Genomic DNA, 13,926 nt, shown 5'->3' on the forward strand with positions numbered 1-13,926 from the left:
TCAAGATTAATAATTCTGCTCTTTGTAATTTGTTCTCCTAATTTAAGAGATGCATTCTTTTGGTATAGCAATGCGAAACCTGTGCCTTTATCAAAAGGATAAATTTTAATATTTGAATTTATCTCTAATTTTCTTATAGAAATTTAAATTATCTTTTAATCAAAATTTTAGAACAGTTTTGTCTTAACAACTCTGTGTTGATTTATCTAGTTTTTCAAGTCGTAAAGCGCACATTTCAATATTAGTTATTATGTCCATATAAGGGATTTTCTTTTATAGTAGCACAAACTTAGGATCTAGAATAAGTAGTTCAAATGTTTTATCTAGAATAACATTAGTTAAATTAAAACATGTTTAACAATTTGATTATTAGGATCCGTTTTAAGAGTATTTTTTTTAATTCAATGTATTAATGGGTAATTTATGTTTTTCTTTCATTTCCCTATTTTTTCTTAATATAATGGTAATTTTTTAATTTGTTAGTTATACTATTGATTAGTTCATAGTTGTTTAATCTATTAGAAATGTATTTAATTTGTCAATTAATTTGTTATTTGAATATAATCTGTGTTTTGCTTCATTACAAGCTTGAACCTAATAGCTTATTTCTGTATTTCTTGCTTATGTTCTTTGCTTTTTTAGTATTATTGGAGTTTTTATTTGAAACAATTTTAGAGTTATGTTATTTGACATGTACTTTTGAAGAAAAACAAGTTGTTATTTTGCGTTAGCATTTCATATCTTCGTAACTTTTGGTATCAACATCTTTTTGCTATATAAAGCAGTATTATTATCTGTCAAGAAAATGAACATGTCAAGAAAACAAGAAAATGACTTTTAAAGAATATATATATATATATATATATATATATATATATATATATATATATATATATATTATTATTATTTTAGTTTTTTTAAGGATTATAATTTAAAACCACGTGAGGATAAATTTGACATTGTAAATTTTTTTAAATTTAGTTTAAATTTTTGTAATTTATTAGGTTGGAAGCATTCATTAACAGAATGGAATGAATTTCTTGCAGAAGACTTGCATGATTCAAAAGATGCCCCACAAGACTGTTTTGTTCCTGTATGTTTATTTCACTATTTTAAAGTAGATTTACATTTATTTTTTTATTTATTCAATATAAGATTTTCTTCTTAAACTTGGCAATAAATGTAAAGTATTAATTAAGATTTTATATATATATTTATATTTATATATATATATATATATATATTTATATATATATATATTAAGGTGTTTCATATTGTAATTGAAAAAAAAAAACTCACAAAAAGCGTTCTCCTCAAGGTTGCCTGTGTTCCTTTATATATATATATATATATATATATATATATATATATATATATATATATATATATATATATATATATATATATATATATATATACATATATATATATATATATATATATATATATACATATATATATATATATATATATATATATATATATACATATATATATATATATATATATATATATATATACATATATATATATATATATATATATATATATATATATATATATATATATATATATATTGAATAGAAATTAATATGGCAACCACTAGATCTTCTGCTGTGGTGTGGCTTGTTGGTAAACCTACACAACCTCTGTCGACTGCCAGACTTCCTTCAAGAGGGGATATTCTTCGGTGGTTGCTCTTCCATCATATAGAAGTATTCGGGAAACAATTGAAGCAGTTCTTGTTATATGGGAGAGAGGAAGAATTCCAACTCAAAGAATTGACAATGCAGAAAGAAAGTTAAAAAAACTTTTTGATGAATATCTGTTGCTGAAAAAACACAGATGATCAAAATTGGACAGCTGTCAAATGAAAGAAGGACTTTTCCATGCTGACCTTGAAGAACTTTTAGATATATCAACCAAAGATGCATCAGAAGTTATGAAAAACGATGAAGATAAAGCATTTTTAGATCAGCAGCAAGAAGATCCATTAAGTTGTAGCATGGCAGGAATTGATCGGAATTTAACAGCTAGGGAGGCACGGAAACGAGTCCGAGAAACTAAAATGGAATTGAGGCGTCAAAGCAGTAAAGCGGAACTGATGGAAAAAGCAGAAGTCATTTCTTTTTCATCAGCAGTTGCCATTGTGAGTGAAGGTAGCTCAAGTTCCTCGGATGATGATGAACATCTGACTCCTTCCGCTTCCAGCACACTGAGCACAAGTGGTTCAACGAAAAAGAAGATGAAAGTTCTAACAAATAATGTTGTATCGTCTCTAGATCGTGTTAATATTTCTGATCACCGTGCACTCTTCGTGGTTGGAACAGTTGCTCAGGCTCTTGGTCACTCTCTAAAAGATTTATCATTGTCGTACAGCACAATCCGCAGAGAAAGACAATCTGTTCGTGAAGCGCTGATTACAGCTGACAAGGTTGATTTCTCTCCTGATGATCCATTTCTTCTGCATTGGGATGGAAAGCTCTTACCTGATATTACTGGTGGTCAAAAAAAAGTAGATAGAATTGCCATCCTTGTGACTGGTGGTGGGGTGGAAAAATTGCTAGGTGTTCCAAAGATTGGTCGAGGTACAGGTGAGCAACAGGCTGATGCTTGCATGAAGGCTCCTAAAGATTGGAAATTGGAAGAACTTGTTCAGGGACTGGTTTTTGACACTACTTCATCCAACACTGGGTTTAACATAGGTGCCTGCACAATAATAGAGCAGAATCTTGACCGTAATCTTATGTGAATAGCATGCAGACACCATGTCTTTGAAGTCATGCTTTCCTCCATTTTCATGATTGCATTTGGAAGCAGTGGAGGACCTGAAGTTGAAATTTTTACCCGTTTCCAGAAGCAATGGCCAGCAATCAACAAGGAGGTGTTCACTATAGGAAATGAAGAATTGTATAACTGATTTTTTTCTCAAACTCTGTGAAGAAATGGTAGTGTATTATGGTAAAGCAATTAAAGGTCAACAACCCAGGGATGATTACTTAAAACTCTTGAATTTGTGTCTTGTTTTTCTTGGAGGATCAACTGCAACATCGGAGTTGAATGTAAAGTTTCGGGCACCAGGTGCAACACACAATGCACATTGGATGACAAAAGCTATATATTGAATGAAGATATATTTTTTTCAGGATCAATTTGTTATTACTGCAACGGATAAGAAAGGAATAATAGACATTCTTTTTGGGGCATTTTTATACAGACAGTTTTGGAATGAAGCTCCGTTAGCTAAACAAGCACCATTCAATGATGCCAAGCTTCTTCAACGAATTCAAGAATATCCAAATCGTACAATTGCAATTAATGCAGCAAAAGCTTTTCATCGCCATCTGTGGTATTTTTTTGAACATCTAATAGGATTGGATTTCTTTGATTCCTGTGTCGACAACAACACCAAGAGAGACATGGCAAACAACCTGGAACAACAGCCAAAACAGAAATCTCTCAAAAGACTTGATGCTGCCACATTCAATTGTCACAGTACATTGTCTTCCTTCGTTACACAACGCACCGCAGAACTTTTCAATCTAATTTTGAAGAATGGCAAAGAAAAAGCTGAATCATTTTTAATGAAAGAATCTTCTAAGTGGGAAATGGGTTCAACATATCTTGAAATGAAGCACAAGGTTCGTCAAATGAAAGTCGTCAATGATTGCGCGGAACAAGGTATAGCACTTATAACATCCTTTAACAAAAGCGTTACGAAAGATGAAAACCAAAAGCAGTTTCTTCTTCGATTGGTTGATCTTCACCGAAAGGAGTTTCTAGTTGCATCAAAGTCTACCCTGATGAAGATGACTGTTGAATGATGTAAATGATTGATCTATTGTTGCCTAGTGTAATTACATAGTAGTACAGTATTATGTTATTGTTTGTTTAACATTAAAAACCACTATCCACCACATAATAATAAGTAATTGATAACACAGGTCAACAAAAAATTTTTTTTTTTTCTGGTGCCGAGCAAACAGTTTGTTTTTTGTATAGCATTTCTCATTTTGATTTCAAATATGCAACTCTTTTTTTACCATCAGGTCAAGTTGTAAAGATATTTAGGTTCAAATCTTAAGTATTTAGGGTAAAGTCCCTAATATTGTCGAAAAAAAAGTTATTCAAAAGTATGTCAACCTAGGTCTCAAAAGAAGCATATTTTCATAGAGATTTTAAAAATGTTATTCATTTGTAATAAAAATAAGTATTTTGTGTATTTTTGGTGAATAACATTCTGTTAACTTTTTTTTAAGAGTCTTTAGCATTTTTTCACATAATTTTTTTGTCAATAAATTTTAAGGAAAAATATTTATGTTTTCTAAAATCTCTATGAAAATACGCTTCTTTTGAGACCCAAGTTGACATACTTTTGAATAACTTTTTTTTTGACAATATTAGGGACTTTACCCTAAATACTTAAGATTTGAACCTAAATATCTTTACAACTTGACCTAATGGTAAAAAAAGAGTTACATATTTGAAATCAAAATGAGAAATGCTATACAAAAAACAAATTGTTTGCTCGGCACCAGAAAAATTTTTTTTTTTTGTTGACCTGTGTAATAAATAATTAAAAAAATAATTTTTTTTTTACTTTTTTAACCTCATTCAAAAATGTGACAAGACATGGCAACCCCTAAATATCATCCGATTTGGTTCAAATGTTCGAAAATAAATACTATTGTCATATAGAACAAGGGCAAGCTTGAGGACAACTAAAGTTTTGAACCTAAAAATTTTGCATCACCCTACAATATATATATATATATATATATATATATATATATATATATATATATATATATATATATGTGTGTGTGTGTGTGTGTGTGTATATATAATTAAATAAATCATCTTTACTATGGATTTTACACTATTTTAAAACTGAGAGAATTTTTCAAATTGTTTTAAATGCAGTTTAAAAACATTTAGACAACAATTGCTGAAAAAACTTCAAAAAAAAGGATGATCTTTCCTTGAGTTTAAATTTACTGATATAGCAGGAAAAAAGTTGAAATTTTTAAGTCATTAAAGTTCTATGTATGAATAATTTAAAATGACAAATAAAAATAAAAAGATTTAAGTTCATGAAATTTTTGCTATAATATAAACAATAGAAACTAAATTTTTATGTTTAAATGTCAGGAAAATTTGTCTTTAAATGTATTTCAAACTCTTTATAGTTTGAAACCTAAAAACAATTATAATATATACAGTAATAACTATCCTATTGCCCTTTTTTTTTTCCAAAAAAAAAGTTTTTTATTTGGTCTTTATCTCTGGAGCAAAATAGTTTTATTAAATTTTGGTTTTTCTGTTGAACTGACTAGAGCTTTATTCAAGCAGGAACTTAAAAAAGTACTTATTTTAGTAGAAATTATATTTATTTTTATTTGTTTTTGTATATTGATTTAAATTTTTTTTATAAATTGTAAAATCAATGAAAATGACATTTTGGTGTATAAGATTTTAAGAATAAACTTTTTAAAATTTTTACGCCAAAATGTATTATTATTTTACTGCAAAAATTGTAATTTTATTAAAACTAAAGTATATTGTAAAGGTTTCGTATTAAGGTCCTCGTGATCTTTTAGATGTTCTGTTGTTGGTATTGTAAAATGTATAACATGTCTGGTTAATGTCTCTTTTTTTATGGCAAATTATATGAATAAAAAAAAAGCTAGGTGTAAGTTGTTTGGTATAATGGTATATTTGTGGTTATTAAATATTTGATACAAACAAAAAGTTTGCTGCTTTTCACATGATGGATCATACAAGGCTGTCCTTGAGACACAGAAGAACTAAACAAAATAATTTTTGATAAAGAGAAAGATCTAGATAGTATTCAAGTATGTATTCTAAATGTGAAAAGAAGATCTCAAGGAGAAAAATTAGATTATTGTTCTGTGTCATTTTGTAGCAAATTTATTTTGTGTTAAAGTATGGCAATGGTGGTGCTAAGTAAATGCATGCCAGAGTTGAACATCGCGTTTACAGATGTTATGATGATGCATTTAAATAAATACACTGAAGCAAAATGATCTAGGTGTTAAATCAAAATGCATGTGCAGACCTTGGCGGGAAGCGACAGCTTTAGCTCACTCCCACGCTCCACTAAAATGGTTTATGGGAGAAATTTACCGCTCTTGCAAAAGTAGATTTTTTTCTCTCAAAAGTATAATTACCATTGTAACCAAAATATATATATATATACATATAAAATCAAACTTATATGTGTATGTTTGTTATGGTATGTATACCATTACCACATTCACATTCACAAAAAGTAATTTTGATTGTTACATTATGAATAATACTAAAAATAAACATTGAATTTTTTGATAATAGTTTAGTATTATCAAGCTTTTATTATCAAAAACAAAATACATTTATTCTAATGCTTTTTTTTAGGAGTCTATGGGTACTCCACCTTCAAGTAATGGATCATTTGAAATCGGAATGAAGTTAGAAGCTTTAGACCCATTCAATCCATTGTGTCTTACAGTTGCGAGTGTTGTTAAAATACTTCATTTTAATTATTTTGTAGTGGGACTTGATGGTCAAGAAGTATTTTTTATTTGTCATTCTAGTAGCAATAGCATTTTTCCTGTTGGTTGGTCTAAACAGCACAAAGTGTTTTTAACTCCACCCAAAGGTATTTTTTAATATTGCAAATAAGCATACATTTATTGGTTTTAGATATTAAGCATATATAAGCATATTGGCGTTTGGTATATGAAGTATGGGTGATCTAAAATAAGATATATCTTATTTCAGAGCACCCATATTATGTACCCATTTAAATCATGTATATATGATTTATTAATACCAAATATGCGTGTCAATATTTATGTTTAAAACAACTCAAATAGTTAATAGCTATCTGTTGGAAAACAAGTGGCAATTGTGTTCTCTTAGTGTCATTGTATTTGTATTCCTCAGTGTCATTGTGTTTGTATTTCCTTGTGTCTTTAGTAATAATATTTTATTTTAATATGTTTAGATATGATTGGGAAGCCTTTTGATTGGGATAAATATTTGCTTAAATGTGACTCTATTGCAGCCCCTGCTCATTTATTTTTGCACCTAGTAAGTTTAAAACAGATTGTTTATATATTTATATTTGTTAGTATATTGTTTATTGGTTGGAATGTTATGCTTTTTGTTCAATGCATGGTTCAAGTCCTAATAATTGTTGTTGGTAACTTTCAACAGTAACAGTTTCATTAGGCTTTAACAGCATAGTAAACTGCTCCTACCTGATCCCACTAAATGCACAGCACTACCTTACTTCGATGAATGTTTTGCTGGTTCGTTTTAATTTTCATCTCTAAATGAACAAATAATTTTTTGTGTTTAGATTTAAAGCAAGGGTTTTATCACTAGTTATTATTTAATGCAAAAAAGGCCATCTTTAGAGTTTTGTAAACAAAGAATTGCAAACCATTAAATGATTTTTGATTTTGTCTCCAGTCAACTCATGTGGTACCTATTTTCCTTCTTTTTTTAATCATTTTCATGGCATGTAAATGTTTGTTTATGGCTGCCTGAGTAACATTTAACTGTTCTGCAAATGTTTGAGCTAAGTTTTCCTTCAATAATACATCCAATTATTCATCTTCAAACTTTTTGGGTTACCAGAATTCTTCTGCTGAATAATTCTGGTAAATTCTTCAGAATTCCACATTCTTTATCACCGGCAACTATGTCACCACTTTTCAATCTTTAAAAACTGGCTTACAGTTTTCAAGTCTGTTGAGTTGCTGCATGTTGACCATAACTCTGTTGAATTGCTGCATGTTGACCATAAGTCTGTTGAGTTGCTGCATGTTGACCATAAGTCTGTTGAGTTGCTGCATGTTGACCATAAACTTCTTGAAGCATAAACTCTTAGCAGCTTTTTTCTTTTGGTTAAAGCAAAATGCTTATTGCGAGTGCTGGTAGAAAATTTGACTAGTTATTTTTTAAAACAAAATTTCAACCAATCAGTGCTGAAAGTTTCAACAAAATTTTTTCTGAAATATTTTTAACAAATCAAATTAAAGCATAATAAAATAAGGTTGTATGTATAACGTTGATGTAGTGAGAGAGGTTTGGTTTACTGAAATTTTTGTTTTTGTTTTGTTTTGTTATTTTAGTGTCGTTGCATAGGTTGTACGGTTGTACTTATTGCATAAGTTATATTTTTGTCTTGATTTTTTTTGGTTGCATAGTTAGTTTTGGCAGTGGTGGATCCAGGATTTTTTTTGGGGGGGGGGGGGGCGGGGATGTTGCAATATTTTTTAATCACTTTTGCGTCTCCAAAAAAAAAATAAGGTCCTATATTTCTAAGATATTTTAAGACTTTCAGATTCTGGCGGGGGGGGAGGGGGGAGTATGCTCCTTCCTGGATCCATCACTGAGTATTGCTTGCATAGATTGTTTAGTTTTGGACAAACCAAAAAATAAATCCAGATGAGTAAAAAAATTGTAATATATTTATTAACATTTTTTAATTTTTTTTTTTTTTTTTTGCAAAAAATGTTTATGATTAAAGTCTTTACAATTGGTGTATATATATATATATATATATATATATATATATATATATATATATATATATATATAATATGTGAAGACCTCAGTGGAAAAACTGGCGTTGTCACATTTAAAAAGTATTGAGAAAGTATTTGTTGATCATTAATAAATGTCTTTATTTAAAGCAAAGAAAAAAAAATTTTTGTATAAAAAATTACAAAATGTTTTGTTTTGAATAAATTTTAAATAAAATAATTATAATATAAATTTTTTTAAATTGCTTAGTTTCATTTGATTTAAATAAAGACTTTTATTAATGATCAATAAGTACTTTCTCAATACTTTTTAAATGTGACAACGCCGGTTTTTCCTCTGAGGTCTTCATATATATAAATATATATATATATATATATATATATATATATATATATATATATATATATATTATATATACACATTAGTTTAAGAATCATCTTGTTTTTGTTTTTTTAGAAAAAAAGAATATATCCATTTGAGATCGGAACTAAAGTTGAAGCGGTGGATTTGCGTGAACCTTCTTTTATTTGTCCTGCTACTATTGTTGCCATACATGGTAGTTTACTTCGTGTCCACTTTGATGGATGGGATTCAACTTTTGATCAATGGGTTAGCCACGAATCATATGATTTGTTTCCAGTAAATTGGTGTGAAAGAAATGGAAAATCTTTGCAACCTCCAGGGTGAGTGATACAATTTATATTTTTTATTTCATTTGATGGTTTAATTTTTGTATTGGAGTCTAAAATGAGATTTATATTTTTTAAAACTTTAAAAACGCACTTAAATAAAAACATGCATAAAAAAGATCAATCTAAAAATCCAATGATTAGGTATAAAAAAACTAACCAACAGTATTATATATTCTAAGAAAATTTACAGGATAGACTTCTTAGTAATGAGTTTTTAAATTTTTAATTTACCAGTGTGGCAGAAAATTGCCACACCAGTAAATTGTACATGTTAACTGGCAATAATGAAAGTAGTAGTAGTTGTAGTAGTAGTAGTAGTAGTAGTAGTAGTAGTAGTAGTAGTAGTAGTAGTAGTAGTAGTAGTAGTAGTAGTAGTAGTAGTAGTAGTCTACTTAAATGTTTACACTTTATTTTTGTTTGATTACAAACAATATCTAACAAACATTTTATCTTTATCACTAATCTTTTATTAATGGAATTTTAGAGAAAATCTTTTTCAATTAGAAAAAGATTTTCTCTAAATATATTCCATTAATAAAAGATTACCATTATACTCCTTTTCATATGAAAAGTTTTCTTGTGAACTTATGATAAAATTAAAATTGTTTTATCAAAAATTGCTTCAAATTTCAAATCATTTTCAAGATGAATATTTTATAGGCAGGTTAACATGAACAAATTTTTAAATGTTCTATAAGTTTATATATAAATTTTTGTTGTGTGGATTTTATCCATTGCAGTTTCCGTTAAAGGTTTTCTTTTAATTTATTGTTTTTGAGTTGATGAGTTAATTTTAACAATATTTAAAACGATGCTTGTTTTTTTTAACAAACTTCAAAGATAAAAAGCAATTTTTGTGTAGTTTTTTTTGTATTAACAAACTTTAAAGGTACAAAACAATGTTTTGTTTTTTGTTCATATGTTTGTTTTGTTTAGTTAAGGCAAAAACCTTAATAAGTTAAATCATAAAATTTTTTTGAATAGATCGCTGTCGCCAGACCCAGTTCTTGAAGCAATCAGAGGGAAAAAATCTCAACGCAGAACAACTACACCTGGGCGTATTGGGCGTCCTCCTGGCTCCTTAAATAAAAGTCATACTACTAGAACTTCAACGGGAAGAAATTCTTCTGGTAAGGGAGCTAAAGGTGGAAAAGCTGAGGCCAAACAAGGAAAACTAAAGCGTACTCCTTCTGGATCAAATATTCCATTTGAGAAACAAAGGTTTGGAAATTTACGAGGTAATTTTTATGTTGTTTTTTGTTTATAACAATATATATACATATATTTTAAGTTGTGTTATTTATATTTTTTTGTTGTTTGTTGTGTTATCATTATTATTTTTTTAAATTTCAGAAATGAGAAAAGGAGGAGAAGTGCAATTTGCTTTTAATCAATATTGTGCTTGCGGTCCATTTCTGAACCCAGATGAAATTAGAAAACTACCCGATTCAATAAGTGGTTATTTAAATGGACCTCCTCATCAAAACTGTATAAGAAAAAGCTTACACGAAATTGTTAATGCAGCGGTTGATCCCAACCAGTTATTAGAATTATTTAGTAGAGAGTTTTATCAATCAAAAAGACATAAGGATTTAAAATTAGACAATTCAATATGTCTTGAAATAACGGGCAAAAATGGAAAACGCTTTTTAAGGCGTGTTAGAGGTCCTAGCAGATCCAGTATTCTTTCCAAATACTTGCGACGTATCTGTGAAATGCTTCAATGTTGTCCAAATATGATTGTGGAGGAAAGATTTCCGTCAGGCAAATGTCTCACTGGTTGTCATAATATATGTGAGTTTTATCTAGTCTAGATTAGAGCTACCTAGTAATATAGCTGATTAGAAGTTATATTAGAAATCATTATAAACACTATATTTATAAATTCTATTATTAATTTATAAATATAATTTAAAGTGATTTAAAAATTATTTTTATAGTTACTTTTGCAGCACAGAGTTGCAGCCCTTGTATATTAGTTTTTTATTGTTGTTTTTACAGATAGAGATGGGTCTTCATCTGTATTACATATTGATGGGATTTCTCAACATAATGTTAAAATTATTGATGATGACAATATGGATGATTACGATGAAAAAGATTATGCTAAAATGGAAGAATATTCTCCTCAATCTGACAAATTAGTGACTTCTAATTCTTTTGTTACAAGCTCACAACGGCATTTATCATTAGATTCACCTTGCAACCCCTCTTCGTCATCAGCTGATAGAGGTATTGATCCTCTAAATTTACTGGATCAAGAGTTTTTAAGTTCAAAGGATCCACGCGAATGGAGTGTACAAGAGGTTATGGATTTTATGACTGCTATTGGATGTCCTGCTCACGCCCCATCCTTTCAAAAACAGGTAATTATCTAATAAAAAGTAGTATTGCAATTTTGCGTTTGTCTAATGGTAATTTTGTGTTGAATCTAGACTTGATTGTATGTAGAGGAAGGCAATAAAACTGTTTCAACGGGAGTTTCTTTTCTCTTAATTTTGTTGCATTACAGAATACAGTTTATAAATTTTCAAAGTTTTGGTTAAAATAATTAGTTAAAACTTTTAGCCAATTAAGTTTAATAAAGTTGCTTAAGGTACAAGGTCAGATGAGTAGCGAGCTAGTTTTCTTGGTTTTAATTGTTTTCATTGCATAAGCTCAAACCTAGTTTGTTTTTTCGTTTTATATTTGTTTGCACTTTGTAATTAAACAGCTAATAAATATTTTTCAAAATCCAAAGATCCTGATAGTTTTTTTCCACTTTCTGGCACACAACAATTTTATAAATTTCTATTATCTATTGTAAAATAGTTTTGTGTTGGATTTATGAATCAATTGCCTTATAATTTGTGTCTCATAGTTAAAAATAATTTGCAAAAAGTTTAAAAAGATAACAAATTTTAAATTATTCTGCTTTTTAGGAGATCGACGGTAAGGCGTTGTTCCTGTTATCGTTTGATGAGTTAGAGTCGTTAACGGAAAACAAACTTGGTCCGATCACTAAGTTAAAAGATGCTATTAAAAGCTTAAAGAAAATGTGGCAAATAACGACTCTTCCGAATCACGTTACAACAACGTGATAGTTTTGATATTTTTTTCTGATAATAGTAGGCGTTGCTTTTTTTAACTTAACTGATATTTTGCAAATGTTCTTCGCGAAATTTTTTTTAATATCGAGCTTTTAAAGCACAATCGAACTTTTTCCTTGCGCTTGTGAAACTTTTTTTTAATCTAAAAATTATTTTGTAAATATGGTGACGTGGACTTGCTTTGTAATATAAGAAGGGTCATATGCTATGTATATATTTTTGCTAACGCATCCCGCTTTGAAGTTTGGTACTCGCTCTCTCTCTATGTTAGTGCAGTTTCCTTTTCTAAATCTTTTCTGTCAGTTTTATAGGCGAGCATTTTTTAGATGAGGGAAATTGCTTTAAACATTGGTGCGGGCGAGTCAGAGTTTTATTTTTGATAAATTGAATCATTGTCAATAAATAAATCATAATTTATACGTTGGATTGTAAGCACTACAGATGCCTCCACTTTTAAGTTTAGGTCCATATGCTTACTAAAAATTAAGCACGGACTGCAAATTTAAAAGTGGTTGCAATGTGGACAATTCTTTATAAAGTTTGTGACAATCATGTTTTTTAATGGTTGCCACAGTAAAATTTTTGTGTTTTATATATTTCATATATCCCATCCAAAGAATTTAATCTAGCTATATGAAAAATCCCTTGGATTAAATGAGTGAATCGTTTTTAATTCCAGTTGCGAGTTTAACAAGGCCCAGTCTCCATATATTCTCAAGTAGCAAATAACGATAGTAAATCAGTGCAAGTCAAAGTTTCTAGTTTTGGTGAAGAAGGGAATTCAAAATCTGCAACAAAAAAATAATAAGGTTTTGCTGGGGAAAGTTATAATTAAAAGTTTTTTCATCTAAAGTTTTAACCAACCATAGTAGACTCTTCTCAAGCTCCTATTCCGACGTTATCCTTCAGGTCCGCAAAGATGAAAAAACTATTGAAGAAATATAAAGTACACCTTTTCAAGATGTTATTGAGAAATACAACATGTAATTTAGAAGTCAAAATATGTAATTAAGAAACAACATCTAATTAGGAAATTTTAAAATTAGGAAAGTTGTAATTAAGAAATAGTACTATGTAAATGAGAATACATTATTTGTAATTGCAAATTCACAATGTAAGCTCAAAGGTCATTATAAAAGATCTTCTTGGACATGCATTTTGATAAGTCAATAATATCAAATTTAGCATTTGTATGCACCATCAATACAGTTGAAATATCGTTGTGTTATTTGTCAATACACTATGAACAGAAAGTTTGTTATTAAGTTGAATCCGCGCAAGCATTTACTTTATCAAATTTGTTTACATCCACTTCTGGAGCAACCAGAACCACCTTGTCCAATTTGTAGACATGAAATACATACAACCGAACAAGTTAAAGGAAAACATGTTTTATCTTCATCGAATGATAGAAGAAGAGTTATTGAATGTGCTGAGCGAAATAACGATTGGGTGAATCAGACGCAAACTTTAGGAGTCAAATTTATATACAGTTGGGTCCGCAGCGAAAATTTAAATTTCATTGGAAGAGGTGTAGTTACTGCCAAAACCACAAATGGCTTTTTTATCACTTTTTTATTGTATTG

General features: G+C 29.0%; 1 protein-coding gene across 1 annotated transcript in view; it reads left to right on the forward strand.

Moving 5' to 3' along the window:
• The window catches only part of LOC100211414 (scm-like with four MBT domains protein 2), a 36,221-nt gene extending 23,302 nt beyond the window's left edge, over positions 1-12,919 (forward strand). Inside the window, exons 12-19 of the mRNA XM_065811223.1 lie at positions 1,005-1,093; positions 6,418-6,661; positions 7,010-7,095; positions 9,016-9,242; positions 10,236-10,489; positions 10,605-11,045; positions 11,253-11,617; positions 12,173-12,919. Coding sequence (XP_065667295.1) covers positions 1,005-1,093; positions 6,418-6,661; positions 7,010-7,095; positions 9,016-9,242; positions 10,236-10,489; positions 10,605-11,045; positions 11,253-11,617; positions 12,173-12,331 — 1,865 coding nt within the window. The 3' untranslated portion in view covers positions 12,332-12,919. The remainder of the gene's footprint in view (positions 1-1,004; positions 1,094-6,417; positions 6,662-7,009; positions 7,096-9,015; positions 9,243-10,235; positions 10,490-10,604; positions 11,046-11,252; positions 11,618-12,172) is intronic.
• Positions 12,920-13,926: the final 1,007 nt, after the last annotated feature.

The sequence above is a fragment of the Hydra vulgaris genome, chromosome 12, assembly GCF_038396675.1.
Source record: "Hydra vulgaris chromosome 12, alternate assembly HydraT2T_AEP".
Classification (NCBI taxonomy): domain Eukaryota; kingdom Metazoa; phylum Cnidaria; class Hydrozoa; order Anthoathecata; family Hydridae; genus Hydra; species Hydra vulgaris.